This window comes from Coffea arabica, chromosome 7c (genome assembly GCF_036785885.1).
Source record: "Coffea arabica cultivar ET-39 chromosome 7c, Coffea Arabica ET-39 HiFi, whole genome shotgun sequence".
Taxonomy (NCBI): Eukaryota; Viridiplantae; Streptophyta; class Magnoliopsida; order Gentianales; family Rubiaceae; genus Coffea; species Coffea arabica.
In genome coordinates this window covers 22154090-22173799 of record NC_092322.1, presented here as the reverse complement: position 1 = coordinate 22173799, position 19710 = coordinate 22154090, and the positions used below count along the sequence as shown (strand labels likewise).

The following is a 19710-nucleotide window of genomic DNA, read 5'->3' as shown; positions in this document are numbered from 1 at the left end:
TAAAAATGATAAGAATCATTTAAACTCTAAGATTAACACTTGTGCCTTAGGCATCACAATAGTTGAGGAACTCTTGCTTCCTCAGTGTCAAGTACACTGAATGTAAAGTTAACTCGAGCCTTTACTCGCAATTGTATATCTTTTGAAAGCAATATAATCAAATATAGTTTTGAGAAAAAAAAATTAGGTTCCCTCCACCTAAATTAGATTATACAAATGTTATTATTGTGATAAAAAAATTGCTAAGTAGGTCCTAGCTGCATGTTTCTGCCCCACCGGAGAAAATTGGGCAATCATATGTTTGAACTGGCTTTTAGCGCGGACTGACCACTAAGGAGTGGTGTATAAGCTTTCTACTTTTAATGTTTTTTGACCAAAATTGACAACTTTCTTTTTTGATCTCGATTTAGCAGACATATTCTTTATTAAATGGGAACGTAATTTAGGGTGACTTTAAAGAACATATTTTTTGCATCATTTGTTATGCTAAAAATATAATATGAGAATTTACAATGGAACTATTACAATAGACTTTTAGAAAGTTTTCCACTTAGGTGGTGTGATGTTGAGCAAGCTTTCCACTTTGATGACAATTTGAAAGCTCAACATCCACACTTCTGTCAATACTTATCCGACAAAGCAGTCCAACTTTAACATCTTTTGTGATATGGAAACTGCTCTTAAAGTATCATCAACTGGGGCTAACAAGCAAAACAACGATAGACTTTGGTACAAAGACCAACGACTTTTAAAGTCTACATAGGTCTACCCCAAAAGAAAAAGGGAAAAAAAAAAGAGAGGAGTTTCCCTGATTGGACATGCAAAAGTTTGCGTTCAGAGTTCGTTAATTATGAAAGAGAAACTTTACTAAAGAGCAAAGTAAAAGTAGGGAAAGTCGTCCTCACTAAAACCTTTTTGACTGCTAAAGCTCATTTTCCAATTAGACAATTAGTGTGGGATTGTGAAAAGCTATACCTTGGTCGAATTACTCAACTTTATTAGAATTTTTTCAATTAGAATTTTTGCTCTTTTTCATACAAAACAACAACAAGAGAAAGGAGTTCAAATTAGACTTGTAATAGACTTAGAGCCACAAAAGCATGAACTCCCTCAGAACAAACAAACAAAACAGAAAAAAAAAATGGAGCTCAAATTAGACTTGCACTGTGAGAGAAGTTCAGAATTTAGCTTCTAACGCATTTGGTTAGCAGTTTCCCCATTGAAGCCTAGTGCTGAAAAAGGTATGGTTCATGTAATTCTACTGGTTTATTAAACCAAACGTCCCAACTCCCAAAACTAATGGAAGAAAGTACAACATTACTAGAACTAGATATTTAGAATATAGGCTTGTTTTCATTTGCTGTGAAATTTTGCAAAATTTGGTTAAAGCGATTGGTAAGGATAATGAGAATTAGGTAAATGTAGTCTTTAATAGATTCATAGTTTAATTTTTTTGACTATTGATAAAATCTGAAGTTAGATGCAGAAGAAGAATATCAACAAAAAAAAAAAAAAGTTAATAATCCTAATTTTAGAATATATAATCAAAGAAAAATAATCGATCAACTATCAATAGCTATTGATCCCATAATCGTACACTACATATTATTTTGTAAAGAAAAATGATTTTATCATACATTTATTGTTTAAATATATATCCAACTCAAAATGAGGAGTTATGTCACATCATGTAACTCGTTGGTAATAAGGCCTAGTTCTGAAAGAGATATTCAATAAATTAATTTTGGCTTACATACATGCCTATTTGAGACTTTAGGTCCTATATATATCCGGCATCTTTTTTTGAATTCACTCAGTCAATGCGTAACAAGTATGCTCCATCTGCAGATTTTGGCAGTTTTGTTTTCTCTAATCACTGGGTGCTTCTGGGGTGCTGGATATCACATCTAATAGTTTTTTCGATACCCATTGTCTGAGATATGGTGATCCTACCTTCAATTCCAAAAACACCAGCAGTGACCGTAGCCAATCCACTTGCGGGGGCACCGACATCAATTTAAAGTGCCTGTTTCAATTTAGTGGTGATGATTTGTGCCCTGAACCTTATGTTATTGAATTCTCTTGTGAAAACAATCGCAGTGTTCTATCCTTGAGTGTTGGTTCCTCTCCGGAGATACAACGGTATAACTTTTCTGTGGAGCTAAACAGTATTGATTATGAGAAACAGACATTTCGTATATTTGATCCTGGGGTGCAAAAGAACAACTGTTCTACTCTGCCAGTCTACCCATTAAGTCCATACTACTACAACTTCTATTATCAACCTGGTACCTATTACGGCATGGAGATTGATCCCGATGCTGGTTCGTTGGTCTTTGTCAGCTGTAAAAATCCCGTGAAACCGAAATATCCTCTTTATGTAGACACTGATTCCTGTAATATCACTGCAAATCAGTTTTCAAAAATGAAAGCTCCGTCCAATTATTACAGCTATGTTGTGGTTGGTGAAAGTGTCGTGGCATCTGATATTGAAGAGTCGTGCACTGTCTATAAGACAGCTCCTGTAGACCTGCGGCGTCTCCCTAATGTAACAGCAGGAGATATTTCGTTACAAGACATCCACAATCTTCTGTCTAATGGCCTTGAGCTCAGTTGGTACGCACGCTTCGATACCAGCAGGAGGAGGAAATCCCTTTTTTGTAAGTACACTGATTTGAAGATTTATTAACATCGTGATTGATGATTGATTATGGTGATCTTTTAAAACGTAGTCTTGAAACTATGTTTTTGGGAAATTAATTGCAAATTACCGTATATTGGAAGATTTTAAGTTAAGATGTGAAGTGGTACATTTGGGACTAAATACGGTAGTACCACTATTCATCTTTCTTTTTTAGATTAGAGTGAATGACCGAAATGATCACTCAACTATTCAAAATGGTATCCTTTGATCATCAAACTTTTTTGTGGTTAAAAAGGTCACTAAACTCACATAAACACGCCAACAGAGTCATTTTACCGATTTTTAACGGTTTCTCATCCGGTTACAAGGGTCTTGAGTTGCATGAATATTCTAATAGGGGCCAAAATGTTCAAAAGTTTATTGGAACAAGTGAACTCATAGAAGCTCACATCAAAATCAAAATGACTCCACTAGCGCGTTTACTTGAGTTCAGTGACCTTTTTAACCACAAAAAAGTTTGATGACCAAAGGATGCCATTTTGAATGATTGAGTGACTATTTGGGCCATTTACTCTTTAGATTATAGAAAAACCAAATATTGTTGATGAGTACAACCGTTTATTCTATACACCGTATAGGTCTAGATTGTGGAAGTGTAGATTTAACCTATCTCAAATTCTCCTTTTAATAATGCAATTCTTACTCCAGAAATGAAAGGAGAGTACATGTGAAATTTAGTTGAGTCAACCCTGGGTAATGTTCCTTTCATTTTCCAGCTTCAAGTAGATTTCTTAATTTGTATTTGATACATCATTCATGTAACGAATTGCATCACCAAATACCAGTACTTTGAGTAAGATACCTTGTTATCTATTAGAAGGAGATATTTCTTTACATATGGCATTAAGTGAAAAGAATTAAGGCATTTTTAACGTATGTTTGTTTAGTTCTTACAACATTTGTTTGTTTAGCAACTAATAAAATACAGTATTCAGAAATATGCAAGAAATACAATAATAGTATACAACCGCATCTACAAAAACACATCTGTTTAATTCAAAAACTGATGATGTGGCCTTTGTTGTTTTGGGGAAACAGAATACCAGAAACTGCTATTTTGTCTTTATTTGTTGCTGCAAATCTTTTTTAGCAAACAAAAGTATATAGGAACATAGTCAAATTAGAATAGTTGGATTTTAGACAGGAGGGTGGTTGACTTTTTGAAAAAGCATATTTGTGTTATGATCCCAACAAACATATCAATTATTGAATTTTCACTTTGAACCATGCAAAACAAACAAACATTGAATTTATTGTCGTAGTAATTTGAAACTATTTTCATTTTTATTGTCGTAGCACAAGAGTGTGAAATAGCTGCAATTAATAAAAGTTGATTTTCAGCATCCAATTGGACATTAACGTTGACTTTTGTACGTAGGCGATGTGGCTCTCAAATCGGTAGAAATCTCCGAATTCGTCGAACGACATGTCATCGGCCATTATGCATATGAACGTGAGTAATCTGATTTCTTTGATTTACAGAAAAACCATTCTATAATCAATCAGATTCTTTCTATTTCAATATTTCCATTATAATCCTTTAACTTTTCTTTTATAAGCAGCTTACATTGGTATTGGTGGCTTGGTTTCGGGTAAGGCATCTGATTTATAGTTGAAAACTCTGTCTATTGGAAGTCAGTTAATCATTGTTTTGTTCTTCTATTTTAGTTGTGCTTATTGCAGCAAAACATGTCATTGGCATTATCCTCTTGTTTGCTTTCCTCCTTTATCAGTGTCGTCGGAGGCATTTATCGAAGTATGATACAATAGAAGATTTCCTACAAGCAAACAACAGCCTCATGCCCATTAGGTACTCATACAAAGAAATTAAGACAATGACAAAAAATTTTGCGGAGAAACTAGGTGAAGGAGGCTATGGTTTGGTTTACAAAGGCAAATTGCGCAGTGGAGGTGCAGTTGCTGTCAAGATGCTCAACAAATCAAAAGCTAATGGACAAGAGTTCATCAATGAAGTTGCAACTATTGGACAAATTCACCATGTGAACGTGGTTCAGTTAGTGGGATTTTGTGTTACTGCCTCAAAACATGCTCTAGTGTATGATTACATGCCAAATGGCTCTTTGGATAAGTTAATTTTCTCAAACTGTCAAAATGGTTCTCCATTGAGCTGGAAACAAGTTTGTGAGATTGCAAAGGGGGTTGCCCATGGCATTGAATACTTGTATCAGGGGTGTGATATGCAAATTCTTCATTTTGATATTAAACCGCACAACATCTTACTTGATGAGAAATTTGTTCCAAAAGTTTCAGACTTTGGACTTGCAAAACTTTACCCGATGCAAAAGAGTATTGCAACTCTTACTGCTGTGAGAGGAACATTAGGTTACATGGCCTCGGAACTGTTCTACAAAAAGATTGGAAGAGTCTCAAACAAGACAGACGTTTACAGCTATGGAATGTTACTAATGGAGATGGCGGGAAGGAGGAGAAATGTGGATGCGCATGCTGAGCATTCAAGTCAAATATACTTCCCTTCATGGATATATGACAAATTCGATCAGGTGGAGGAAATGGAAATCGGAGATCATGCAACTGAAGAAGAAAAGACGATTACAAGAAAATTGATTTTGATTGCCTTGTGGTGCATACAGATGACACCTGAGAATCGTCCTTCAATGAGGGAAGTCTTGGAAATGCTTGAAAGTGATGCTAGTGGCCTAACGTTGCCTCCTAAACCGTCGTTTTACCCTCCAAATTCACCCATATCTATGCAAAGAAGCAGCAATGGTAGTTCTTCTGATGAGTCAACGGTACCCCTGTGTAGCTCTGTGTCTTTAGAAATACAGCAGATGGATGGCTAAGTAGTATTAGTACTTTCAGTGAATGCTTTATCTAGTGGATTTGTCCTTCAAACTCTTAAACATGCAACCTAGTACCAGATAAAATGGCAAACTGAAATATCAGTTTAACTTACTAATTTCTACAATTGAGCTCCAATACATAATTTCTTAAACTATTATATCATGTTATCTAAAACAGCGAACAGTACATCTAAACATTTCACGCAAATTCACAAGATTGATCTTTTGCAGTGGTGTTGCTGTTACTGGTCAAATTGTTGGTTTAACATAGCCTTGTAGCCTTTTTTTTTTCATTTATCCTTGGATTTTTCCTTCGAAACGTGCCTTTCCTTTTCATCAACATGCTGAATTGGAGCTAGCCCAAGTTCACTTAAGCTTTACAATCTTTAAAGGGATAATTTCAGAAACCTCAAGAGGTTTCTGACAATTTCAGTCAACTCCCCCTAAATTTAGAAAATTACACTGACCTCCCATACTTTTACTATTTAGGTAACATTATAGACCCATTAGGCTAGAAATATACTTAAGTATCCTAAAATACCCTTATGCAATATCATAACATCAAAAGAAAGTGAAAAAAAGGTTTAGTGATCAATTTAACCAAAAAAAAAGTAACAAACACTTTTATCCAAATTTGCTATGCTTCCACAATAATTGTAAACCCAAAACCTTATCAACCGTTCAAGCAAACTCCAATTTAATTCCCAAATTCTATCAATTTTGGTATCACTAAAATCCCAATTTATTGATGTCTATGCCAAGAGTAACCCTATACTCCAATGGCATTAGAAATAGAGAAACTAATCTTTACGACAAACCACTACCAATACTTGTAAATCAAACAAAAATGAAACTAAATGAAGATATTAGATTCTAGTATGTAATGGACATAATAGCACAACTCAAAGTCATCCCTTTTTCTCTTCTAACTATAGCCCATTCATTTTATTTTTTTTCCTCCCTATCACAACCATCTTCATCATCTCCATCTAATTTGACCATGAAATTTTCATTTTCTCCCTCAATTTGTAATTTTGGAAATTTTGATTCTTTAAGATATGTAAATTATAATACAAGAAGAAATAAACAAAGGGGCTGATCAAGGGGGCTGATAGTTAAGTACCACGGAAAGAGAGAAATAGACAAGAAATATACACTTCAGGTAGGTTTGCATGGCCTTGCATTTACGGGTGGAAGAGACTGTGGGGTTATAGGTAAGAAGGAGAGAGTCATAAGAGGTAAAAAAAAAAAAGAAAGGGAAAGAGAAAAGAAACTGCTGTTAATTAAAATAGAATTAGAGATAGTGATAGGTTGTCGAGCCTGTGCAATAATAAAAACCTACTCGAAAAAAATACAAATTTTGTATAGAGCGATGAGCAGGGTCGAATCCACAGGGACTGGGGATAATTCGTTTTTTCTAGAGTTTAGCGCATGGGGGATTTTTGGAAAATATAAAATAACTAATTAACTAACTAATGAAACAACTAATAGAAATAACAAGAATTAATCAATAACCAGTACGACTCTAGCCAAAGGTGCAACTTTTCAGACACGGTCCATTCAACTGATCATCGGTGCAAAGATAATTCAATTATTCATTACTAGATTAGTTATAGTTGTCATACACGCGATGAACAACCAGCCTTTCCTTAATTTCTCGATAGTTAAGGTACGACCGTTAACTATTTCTCTAATCAAGAAATAACCCTAGGTACGACTGTAGGATTTAATTACTCGATTGCATTAATAATTAGAAAAACCCAACCCTAACCAACAAACACGTTACGAGGGTTTGTTTAAATTAGATCATACGTTTCTCTAACATGAAACCAATCAAACTAATCGCTACTGGTACTAATCAATTGAACAATTACGGATTCAATCAATTAATTTGGCATTAGATCATTAGGTTAATTCGAATATCGGGCCTTTGACATTCAAATAACATAACAAGCATAAGCAATTAAATTAGGAAACGTACAAATACCAATGAATAAAAGAAATAATTAAAATTAATTCGATCTCACAGATATTTGGAACCGCGCCTTCAAGTTGGCCTTCGACTAGATGAGAGGCTTAGCCACGCCGCATAAATAAATTTTCACGCAAATTAATTGATTGCAAAAGCATCAAGTTTTTCACTAGGAAGCGAGAAATAAGAGATGTTTTTTCCGTTGGGGAATATTGTCGAACAGTAGGCGTGCGCCTGACAAAGAAAAAGAAAGAAAAGACTAAAACTATTCAAAAGACTAAGCCCCCCAAGCCTTTGCACGATTGTCCCTTTTTAAAGCCAAAAGAAAGATGACTAATGCTATCCCTGTGGTCCCCGCCGAATTGGGAGTCAAAGAGCCAAAGAATTGGAGCTTTGCTGAAATTCCTCCTTGTTTCCTATTGATAGTAGGACTCCTTGTACCAGCCACTCCTCATCAACAAGAGCAAACGGAAATCCGTTTCTTCCCTCTTGTGGACCACGTTGATGGAGCTTTGCAGAAGACTCCCACGTGTGAAGTAATTTGCTTCAGAAAGTCCATCCTTTTTTGTAATTTTCTGCTCCATTCCCTGAAATTAAATCCAGATACCAAATATAAGTAGATATTAACAATTAAGACAATATTTGGCAGGGATAAGGGAAAAATTAATAATAAAATAACCGACAATTAACACCCTATCAGATAGTGACGAGTTGTTGCAGGTTTATATATATATATATATATATATATATATATATATATATATATTTTACCTTTGGTTTGGTTTTTGTATCCCGCATATGTGGTAAATTATCTATTAAGTAGAAGGTATTGTAGTAATTTTATTGAATTGAGGGAGGTTAGTGTAATTTTCTAAAATTGGGGGAGCTAAGTGAAATTGTCAGAAACCTCAAGGGAGGTTTTTGAAATTATCCCATCTTTAAATTTGAATTTTCATTAATTTTATGGATTTAACATGCAATCTCCCATAATTTCAATGATGCAGTCAGAAAATATAGTATCTACTTTAATTGTTCTACTAATAGATGTAAAATACATCATTAAATGAAAAGCTTTAAATAAAACTTTTTATTACAATTGGCCTGATTAAGTTTTTTTTCTAATGTTCCGTTTGATAAAACTGAATCTGAATTCTGAAGTCTAAATTCTGAATTCTGAATACTGAAATAATTAATTTGCTGAATTTTAAGCACTGAATAGAAATATATGAATATCTTAATTTTAATGCTAAATCTATTTATACTGTTTGATAAATATTTATAATTGAATGCATAAAACGTTTAATTTGATAATTTTACCCTTATATCTTTTCATTCAAAAATGAAATAGAACCTATGATTTAATTAGTTTAAAATTGTTAGGTATGAAATTGACAATATTTATTTTTAAAACAAATTAATATAAAAGATGAAATATATTATATGAGGAGTATGGTGAAAAAAATGAAAGTCATTAAAAAGGGAGAAAAGAGAAACAAAAAACCGTTATATAGAAAATATCAGATTGTTTAATTAAATAAGAATTTTGAATATAATTAACAAACAATGGTAGATTTGGTAGATAAGATAAGATGCTTGAACTAATTCTATTAATTCTTATCAGAATTAAGCATTCAGTTAGGATTCTTGTGCTGAAAAAAATACACACAAGTTCAGCACTGGTTAACAAGTTTAGCAGATGGATTTTCATTTATCAAACATTCAAAGCATTGAATGTCTAAAAAGATTCAGTTTCAACACTTTTTTAAGTTATCAAACAAACCCTTAGTGGGATGTCTCGAATTCGAAGCATCTTACTTACACTTCCTCTTCCAACTATATGAAGATGAATTTTATATGACATGCATTTCAGCAAAAATAATCTTACATGGATACATGTTTTTTAAGCGTTATCTTACAGCCTACGGATGGACAAATTACTATAGGACTAGTTTATTTGGGCCTCACGCGCTGCGTGAGGGTACCCGGAAAGAGTATAATCTATTCTAGGGATGGCAATTCCTGACACGACCCGAAAACACGACACGAACCTAACAAGAAATTAATGGGTTTGAGTTGAGGTTTTGAGAGTTCGGGTCAGAATCGGGTCGAACCCGATGAACCCGAAAAGAAAACATGTCAATTTCGGGTCAACCCGTGATGACCTGATATGACCCGATGTGACCCGTTTACGAATTAAAACTAATTTAATAAACATAAAAATTATTTTATCTAACTAAACTAAATTATTCTTTTTTTCCAAAGGCATTAATTACTTAATCCTAAATGAATTTATTTAACTTGTGTGAAGTTAAAATTATTATATTTGGACAAATAATATATTATGTTATTTTTTACTTTTATGCTGTTTTAATTTATTTTATATTTGGTTTGGCATAAAACACTTTTATGGTGTTTAATTTATTTTAGATTTGGTTTGAAATTATTTATTTGAATTTTTATTACTTGATGAAGTAATTAATTTTGTGAAAATTTGATTTTATTAGAAATTACAGTGATAAATTAATAAATTAAAATTAAGTTTCGGGTCATTTCGGGTCGACCCGCCAACCCGAAATTTTCGGGTTCGTGTCAGGTACCCTGACTCGTTTCGGGTTGGCGGGACGGGTTCGAGTCAGCAGATTCTTTGTTATACTTAAGTCTCAACCCAACCCGCCAACCCGAACCCGACCTGATTGCCACCCCTAATCTATTCAAGAATACATGGTCCCAAACTGTAACAATTCTCCAGGCATTGTCATCAAATTCTTTGACCACACAGATATGGTATCTTGTCTTAAGAAACTACCCAAAACTCCATCATTTGTTCATGCCGTCAACATATAAAAACGTCAGATTTCAAACTCCAGCATTTCCTTTAGTGCATTAAAAGCATAAATGCACCATTGTCACTTCATGTATTGCCACACCGAATGATCTTAAAAACAATTGCAGTTGGTGCATAGGTAAAATCAATACGAATACATGCCGGCACATGTACGGGCTTGTAGCACAGACTAAAGCAAATTGGGGATGACCTTTTCATAAAGGAGCAAAACACAAACTTCAACAAATTTTATTCGCAAAAATTCACTTTAGAGAATTATAATTACAAACTTCGAGTAATTAATTGATTAATGACATTTTGAGCATGCATCACATATGTGGAGCACATATGTGATGCCAATCACTTTCATTATTTAATCCGTAAATATCATATTGATCATGATCATTATCTTCACAAGTGTTGAGCATTCTTGAAACTACATTCCTTCGACCTTCAACGGTGACAAGAGACCCTGGGGTAGGGGGTGAGAACACCCAACTAATAGCTTTCCAATCAAGCCTTTTAAAACAATTAGCATGTAGTAAGTGGATCAAATCAAAGAGCTCCCATTGCAGTGGCAGAGCCAGAAAAAAAATCTTAGTGGGGGAAAAAAACACTAAAATTTTTTATTTACTCTTTTTCTAATTTTTTAAGCAAAAAAAAATCACCAACAAGTACAAATGATATGTATATTCCATTAAAAATATATATATAAAAAATATCTCTCCATAGCTAAAGAAATTAAAATCAATATATAAGATACTAATCCAATTAAAATATTAAATGTACAATAAAATATATCCAAGAACTATTTTACAAGTTGAAGTTATTTATTAAATGACTTATTAATTCATTACTATATCAAATCATTAATCACATCATATGAACCTAATCAAGTTAATTAGACAAAAGGATCCATACAAGAATAATTTAAAAGTTAAAATATATGTCAAATGGCCATCTATTCATCATTACATTAACTCCAATATAAGAAACTAATCAAGGAAAATAAAAAATAAATTATAAATCCATAAAATCACCATTTCACAAGTTAAAATATTTATCAAATAACCCATTTATTAGTTATTACATTAACTAATCAATTTTCAAATTTCTTTAAAACAGTAATAGTCTCATGTTCTAGAAATATATTTGCAAACAAATTTAAAATAATAATAATAATAGGTAATTGTTTAGAACCTGATTTTGATGGTCTCTCAAAGTTGTTGAAAAGAGCTACAAATCACTGGCGGATCCAGGTCCAGAAGGTCAATTGATTCAGGTGCAATCTCTAAATCGGATGAAGTAATCTAAAAGAAAGAGTAACAAGCTTACTGCTTGGGTTGTGGAAGAAAAAGTGTCTCACGTATGTTGGGGAGTGGGGACAACCGAGAGCTAGAGGAGGAAAGGGAAATTGGAGAGTTGGGACAAAGGAAGTAAATGATTAATGATGATTGGATGAAGTGATAAAAAAAAGAAGAAGCAGTTAGTTGGGTGTGGAAGAAGAGAAGCCGTGGCCCGTGGGTTGTGAAGTGAAATGAGGGTCCAGAGGAGTAAATGGAACTTGGGGAGTGGGGACCAAAAGTAATGACTGATACAATTGGTACTTGGCCCTATTGGGGAGTTGGGGAGGAAATGGGGACCAGAGGAGGAAAGTGAATGATATAGATTTTGTGACCCTTCTTTCACATTTTATCTAAAAAAAATTCTGAGGGCACCTTTAAAATTATGACAAAATTATAGAAGTATTATAGGAATTTAAGGGGGGCAGTAGGGGCCTGTGCCCCCAGTGCCCCCCTTTAAATCCGCCCCTATCCCACTGTATCATCAAACAACAGGAACATAGAGTATAAAGAAAATTTATCCTTTGATATGGACTAAGTCATACAAAATAACTATAACCTAAGAGGTTCAGTTCCTTGGAAGATGGGGAATGATGCAATCCTTTAAGAAAAACTGGTTAAGAATGATAGTGTATACCTGCAAAATTTCAAACTACTATGCAGCTTCTTTTGATAGTTTGCCAAGTTCCATCCTAAATTTCAGCTAATAAGAAAGCACTAAATTACTTTACTTTCTGGTTTACCACCCAATTCCAATCCTAATTCCGATGACATTAAAGTAATACGATAATATTATATTCTTAGTTCGAGGGATCACTATTAGTATAAACTTTTTAATATCATTTTCTAAACTTTCAATTTTATCCTTAAGGAAAAACTTTTAATTTTTGCTCTAATTGTTTAATCACATTTTGCCAATATAACTACCCTAAGTATTGTAATTACCAAATTACTATAACCTTATGAACCAAAATTCTTCAATAAATTATTGTGAAAAATAAAATTTTTATAAAATTAATTCCTTTTAATTATTTATGTATATAATTACTCATCTACTCGAACTAACAATTAAATTTAATCCTTAAGATTGGAGTACACATAAATACTGATGGGTTGCAATTTCATTACTTGTTTTATTATTAATTTCCCCTACTACCTAATCCAATGTGAATTAATTACTAGATTCTACTCACTTTTCGTAATCTGCATTCATTTCAGGGAGTAGAACAAAAATACCACAACCAAGGCCAATTTGACAATCATCGGGAAAGAATTCAAATAGAAGGCATTCAGGGGCATTTTGGGAACAAGGAGATGCAAGTCTTTTTTGGTAATTTGGCCGAAGACAGCAACTAAGAAGCAAAAAGAAAGCAAGTTTGGGAGTCTTCGTGGGCCTACACAAGTGATGCCGCACAGCAGCCGTAGGGTATTAGAGTAATCAAATAGGAAATAGGAACAGCAGGGAATTAGCACTACTTAAGCTTTTGCTTTTGACTTTTCCTTGAATGTTTTTTCTTTGAGTGGGTTGCCTCCTGCTCATGTCAGGAGCTTTTCACTAATTAAACGAATTGGAGCTCTTCCCAATTTCGAAGGACGATGCCCGTGAATATTATTTCTGAATTCTAGCGTAGGTTCTTTTCATTTGGGATGAACTAAATCCTCTTTTTCTAGTCAAGGAACAACGGAGGCTTTGATTCGCCTAAAATTATGAGATCGATTTAATTTTATATTTTCCTTTTATTTATTGGTATTCACATATTCTTTGATTATAGCGCTTATGATTATTCAATTAATTGATTTTCTTGGATCCGGATAATTAGTTAATTAGGTAGTCTATTGTCAATTGAGGCATTAAATCCATAATTGTTTAATTACCTTGAAATAGTGACAACTGGCATGATTTGATTATGCTAGAGGGATACGCGGGCTAATCTGAAATAACCCTGGTAGTGCGTTATTTGGTTAGAATAGGGCTCCTCTAATACGTAAGACAATTGCTGAAGTTATTTCTTAACTAGACCTTTAATTATTATTACTCTGATTTTAGTGAATTGTCATTTAATTTCTAGTTAGCTATTTATTTTTATTTGAATTTATTTGATTGGCACTTTCCACACAAAACACCCTTGGTTACTGTGAATTTGAAAAGAAATAGTTACACCCAGTCCCTGTGGATTTAACCTTGCTTACCATTATCTACAAAAATTAACTTTAGTTGAGCAGATTTTTATTATTGCACAGGCCTGACACCTGTCAAATACATTTATGGGCTTTTAACTTACCAAAATTGCCCTACAAATTTTGTCATTCGCCAATTTGGCCTAGGAGCTGCTCCCTTATGATGTGTGCAGAGATCTTGGCCCACGCAATGACCCGGTTCGAGTACCATTGGGCCCAGTCACACATGCACGGGCTAAGCAATTCAAGAAATCACTCCAAACCCTTGTGCGAAATGTTCAAGACCAACAAGGAGTTCATTGAGACATTGAAGGCTTGGAAGGTGATAACCCAGTTGTCTACACGATAATCCAAACCCGTAAAGAGAGCCCGTGAAGAGTCAAGAGGGCCATGGCCGATTAGGCCTTAGTGTTAGGAGTCTTAAGTTTAGATTAGTCCTTTTTGTTAGCCATGGATTCGGCCCACCTTTGTCTAAGGATGGCCGAACCACTATACCCTTTTTTATTGAGTCCGTAGATCGGCCCACCTTATCCAAGGAGTGGCCGACCATCTAGCTTTTCGATATTAGGGTTTCGAATATTAGGGTTTCATTAGTTTTGCCTATATAAAGGCTTGCTTTGTAAGCATTAAGGTAGACGTTTTATCAATAAATTTTGATTATTTTCGATTCTTCTTGTAAGAGAGATTCGAGCCTTCTACTTGCTTTGGCAAGGGTTATTAAGCAATCCTGCGTCTTGTCCTTGATTGTTCTACCGACCTATCCACTTGAGTAACCACCTCGATTGGAGTCGTCCTTCTACCACTTTCAACCAATTCGTGTCGTCTGTATTGGTTTTAGGACCCGCAATCCGAGCGTTGGATTATCTCGCTAGATCCTTGGACAAACGTACTACGTGTCTCGAAACGAGTTGATCGAGGACCGTATCAGTTGGCTTTCAGAGCTTTGGTGGAAGTATCTTCCGTTATATCCGTAGTTTTTGTCTTAGTTTTCCTTGTTTCCGCTGCCTTATTTTTACAAAAAAAAAAAAAAAAAAGCACTGCTCAAAATCATTGTTCACCGACACTATTCATCATTACTGTTCATCCGACACTATTCATGTTACTGTTCATTGGAACACAAAATCTGTTGGTGTGTTATCTCCTTTGTGTTTGTGTCTAGTTTGTTGATAATTCTGTCCACAACTTGTTTCTTGCGTTTCAGTAATTTGTTGCATCAAAAATTCTAGTTGTTGGTGTTTCAACATTGCTCCCAAATCTGTCTCGTTAGTTGGTTGTCGCTTGGGCAGCAGGAACAATAACGTGACGGCTGTTAGGGTTCCTTTGGCGGCTAGGGTTTTGTGTTGCATTAGGATTCCTTCGTTTCAAATCTGTCTAAGCTTTGTTTGGTTCATCCAAGTTGTTTTCTTAAGTTTCTAAATCTGATTTGTGGTTAATTTTGTTGGTACTTGGGAATCTTAAAGAGAACCTACAAGATTTTAGGGTTTCTTGAAGTTCTTGGTTACTACCTTGAAGTTCTTGAAACCTTGATACGTATCTTGCTAGTTCTTGGAGGGTTGAAGAAGTGCATTGGAGAGCCGACCAAATTTCTAGAATTTTACTCTTTCGGCCAAGTACTTGTTGTTTCTTGAAGTAAAAAAAAAACAGAAACGAAAACAAAGAAAAAGAGAGGGAATCTGATTGGCAAGAAACAAAGAATAACAAGAGAGGAAAGCCAAGTTTTATTGCCCAAACAGTTACTTACATCATATTTCCTAACCAAAACAGAAAATTGAACAAAGAAAAAGAATCAAAAGTTTTGATCAACCACTTCTTGAAGTTCTTGAACTACTTGTTACTTGGGAATTTGACTCACCTTTCTCTTGAACATCTTCTTGTACGTTCTAGCATCGGTGAAGGGCTTCCTTGGTTTTGGTGTAAATTTCTTGGGTACATCTTGACTAACCCGTTGGGGAGGAGCTTGAGTAGGGCTGTCTATACCTTTTTGTGGAGAAACCATTGTTGCACCAAGAAACCGAAATTGCCTTATTCTTGAAAGAGTGGAGAGAAACCGAACAGCCTTGTATCTTGAACAAAAATTTTTTGTAAGTCCGAAACTGATTTGTGCATGAAAGTGCGGCTGAGAGGAAGGGTTTATAGTGTCCCAACCGATCTTGGTGAGGGAGTTTGGGAAGGAGAAAAATCTGAAATTTCGGTTGGAAGAGTTAGAAACCAAATCTGATTTATAAGTCTTCTTGGAAAGGAATTTGGAAGTTTCTAAAAGTTGTTTCAAAAAGGAAACCAAATCTGATTTGTAGCTTTCTTGGGTTAGAATTTGGCAGTTTCTAGAAGTTGTTTCAAGAAGGAAACCAAATCTAATTTATAGCTTTCTTGGGTTAGGATTTGAAAGCTTCTAAAAGTTTTTTCAAGAAGGAAAGGTTTTCTAAAGGATTTCCAAAACTAACTTGTTTCCCAAAATCAATTAGAAAACTAAGTAGACCACTTGGATAACTATTTTGTTTTCACTTGGACACTCTCCTATATTCTTTCCTATATTTTAGGGACACACTCCTATATTTTAGGAACACCTTCCTACATTCTAGGAACACACTCCTGCATTTTAGGAAGTTAGGTTTTCATTGAGATTCCATTCACACTAGCACATTACTCAAATCTGCCCGCCACTTGGAACCTTCCAAAGGGCGTGTGTATTCCATTCTTTTCACCTCCAATTCGTGTCTTGTTACTTCAATACTCTTGTGGAAACGGTTGGTGACATTTATTGGACTTGTGTGGCATTTCTCGACTACCCAATTCGATAGGTAATAGGATTTTGGTAAGATTATTAGAGTGCTTTGAGTGAACATACGAGGATGAGTGATACACGAGAATAGAGTGTACATGCGTGAGTTTGTGTGTGGGAGGAATATTCCTTTTCTTTGCTAACCATTTTTGCAGGTCAAGTAATCATGTCTAGCGGAGTTGCCTCTTACTCATACAACCAAGAATTCTTGGAGAATGAGCCTCTCAAGAGAAGGGGTTCCAAGTGGCCTACTCCCAAGCACAGTTCCATGGAATCTAGTTCACAACATGAGTTTCGTTCACTCTGGGAAGAGATGGAACGCTATCGTGCTTTGTATGTATATGAAAGGTATAAACGAGATTGTGATGAGTATGAGAAGGAGCAAAGAAGTTTGTGTCGAGCATCTAAATCGAGGTCAACCTCAAGCAAACGAGATTCATTTAAGAAGTGTCTTGACAATCAAGACAAGGAGTTTGAGAATTCTCGAATTGAGTCAAAGTTTCGTGAATCAAAGGCTGAATTCCGAAGTCGGACTAAGGCATTGATTGATTCCATGATAGAAAGACTTAGCCAAGTGCTGGATTCACACGTGGAGCAACTTGATCATGTGTCAACCAGAGCTAATAAGGAAAAATTTTATTCTAGTTCCTCGTTGATTGAAGAGCCAAATATGAATGAGTTGCAACCAAGCCTTGAACATGAGCTAGACAAAGAAAATCAAACCTCATGTACAATGAGTGAGCAATGGTCCGAGAAGAATGGAGTGGGAAAAGGCAAGACCAATTTAGTCGTAGTAAAGAGTAAAGAGAAGGAGTTGACCGTGTTTACAAAGGCTGAAGTGTGAACATTTTGTTTGCTAACCGCCTAACATGTGTTTTGTTTAGTATCTCTTCATTTGCCCAGATTAAATAAAGTCAAGTAGAGTTGATCATGGCATGTTCCATCCCAAAGTCACTTGGACACTTTGCGAGTTTCCATGGAGTTTATCTTCTAGGAACTAAATCTTTTTGGTATCAATTCATGGAACAATGTCCATTCAAACCTGTCCGCGCCATTGGAGGATTCGTTCGAGCTCATCTTAAAAGGGAAATTCTAGATTCTATTGCTTGTTCTCTACTTGCAGTTCATTCCTCACCTTTGCCTTATTTTGAGCATGTTACTAGCACTAACTCTTGTTGCTCTTATGTAGGTGTTGATGAGAAGTGTAAAGGACTAGCACTGGAATGTCAAGTTGAAGCAAGTGGTGAAAGGCACATTGAAGTGTCAAAGGGAGTTTTCACATTTAAATCTTGTTCTACACCTTCTTACCATTTAGTTAATAATGTACCATTAGTTCTTTATCCGATTTCTGAATTATTTCAAGTTGAAGGTTATTTTGTTTTTGTAGGTTGTAACGCTGTTCAAAATTTTCCAACTATGGTTAAAGACTTGCAACCCGATTTCGTGCTTATTCCTGCTGAAAGTTGTGCACGTTCGTGCTTCTTCACATGTCCTAAAGCTGGTCACCACAAGCTTACTTCATCAACTCCAACTTGCGCAAATTCATGCGATTCGTATGGAGTGCGTTTCACTTCATTGCTACCACTTATGTCGGGTGATGCCCACAAATGTGTCAATCAAGATCCGAATGTTGGTCTTACATCACTGGTTCGTGCTTCTAGGGAAGTGCAACCCAATTGGTTCAATGTTCCACCTCCAGATAGACAAGTTGCGCCAAATCAGCAACAACCAGGGAAGAATCATACCACCTTGAACAACCCGATTCGGAATTTCTCTTGCTCCCATGAGCATTATTATGAAGATCCTTATCTTGTGCATGAAAATGGTAAGCTGTTGCACAATTGTATGCCTATGACCACTAACTATGAGATTTATTGTGTAGGTGACAATATGACAATCCATGGCCGACGGCTGATTAGAGAGCTTTGGATTGCTACCTGGAAGTTTCGTGAGCCTTACAAAAGCTCTTTCCTATCTTGGCGCATGTCCTTGTTTGAGAGCCTCATGAAGCTGACCAAACGGCATTTAACTTGGCTCGTGACCTGTCATTTATTCCCAACGTGGCTGACCTCCAAACGCACTGTCAATTTGAGTTGTCATACTACTAACTCTTGTTAGTATCTTTCATCCCCATCTAGATTTGAGAACAAATCCTTCTCAAGAGGAGGGGACTGATGTGTGCACGGACCTTGGCCCACGTAATGACCCAGTTCGAGTATCATTGGACCCAGTCACACGTGCACGGGCTAAGCAATTCAAGGAATCACTCCAAACCCTTGTGCGGAATGTTCAAGACCAACAAGGATTTCATTGAGACATTGAAGGCTTGGAAGGTGATAACCCAGTTGTCTACACGATGATCCAAACCCGTGAAGAGAGCCCGTAAAGAGCCAAGAGGGCTATGGCCGATTAGGCCTTAGTATTAGGAGTCTTAAGTTTAGATTAGTTTTTTTTGTTAGCCATGGATTCGGCCCACCTTTGTCTAAGGATGACCGAACCACTAGGCCCTTTTTTATTGAGTCCATGGATCGGTCCACCTTGTCCAAGGAGTGGCCGACCATCTAGCTTTTCGATATTAGGGTTTCGGATATTAGGGTTTCATTAGTTTTGCCTATATAAAGACTTGCTTTGTAAGCATTAAGGTAGACGTTTTATCAATAAAGTTTGATTATTTTCGATTCTTCTTGTAAGAGAGATTCGAGCCTTCTACTTGCTTTGGTAAGGGTTATTGAGCAATCCTGCGTCTTGTCCTTGATTGTTCTACCTACTTATCCACTTGAGTAACCACGTCAATTGGAGTCGTCACTCCACCACTTTCAACCGATTCGTGTCATCTGTGTTGGTTTTAGGACCCACAATCCAAGCGTTGGATTACCTCGTTAGATCCTTGGGCAAACGTACTACGTGTCTCGAAACGAGTTGATCGAGAACCGTATCACTTATGTATATAATTACTCATCTACGCGAACTAACAATTAAATTTAATCCTTGAGATTGGGGTACACATAAATACATTTATGAGCTTTTAACTTACCAAAATTGCCCTTCAAATTTTGTCCATCGCCAATTTGGCCTGGGAGCTGCTCCC

General features: G+C 35.6%; 2 protein-coding genes across 2 annotated transcripts; both read left to right on the top strand.

Moving 5' to 3' along the window:
* The first annotated feature begins 1101 nt into the window (after positions 1 to 1101).
* Positions 1102 to 5638, top strand: LOC113698581 (rust resistance kinase Lr10-like). Its single transcript, XM_072056655.1, has 5 exons — positions 1102 to 1241; positions 1849 to 2660; positions 4083 to 4157; positions 4267 to 4296; positions 4438 to 5638. The coding sequence occupies exons 3-5, from the start codon at positions 4131 to 4133 to the stop codon at positions 5524 to 5526; spliced, it is 1146 nt and encodes a 381-aa protein (XP_071912756.1). The 5' UTR covers positions 1102 to 1241; positions 1849 to 2660; positions 4083 to 4130; the 3' UTR covers positions 5527 to 5638.
* LOC140010611 (uncharacterized) lies at positions 1821 to 2689 on the top strand. Its single transcript, XM_072057911.1, has 2 exons — positions 1821 to 1891; positions 2041 to 2689. Exons 1-2 carry the CDS (start codon positions 1821 to 1823, stop codon positions 2687 to 2689), a joined length of 720 nt encoding a protein of 239 aa, XP_071914012.1.
* Positions 5639 to 19710: the final 14072 nt, after the last annotated feature.

Bases quoted from the DNA above. Each gene is read 5' to 3' on its own strand.
- LOC140010611 (XM_072057911.1), top strand. From the start codon at position 1,821: ATGCGTAACAAGTATGCTCCATCTGCAGATTTTGGCAGTTTTGTTTTC. The intron at 1,892-2,040 runs GTGCTGGATATC...GTTTCAATTTAG, and splicing joins AATCACTGGGTGCTTCTGGG to TGGTGATGATTTGTGCCCTG.
- LOC113698581 (XM_072056655.1), top strand. From the start codon at position 4,131: ATGTCATCGGCCATTATGCATATGAAC. The intron at 4,158-4,266 runs GTGAGTAATCTG...TTTTATAAGCAG, and splicing joins CGGCCATTATGCATATGAAC to CTTACATTGGTATTGGTGGC. The intron at 4,297-4,437 runs GTAAGGCATCTG...CTCCTTTATCAG, and splicing joins TATTGGTGGCTTGGTTTCGG to TGTCGTCGGAGGCATTTATC.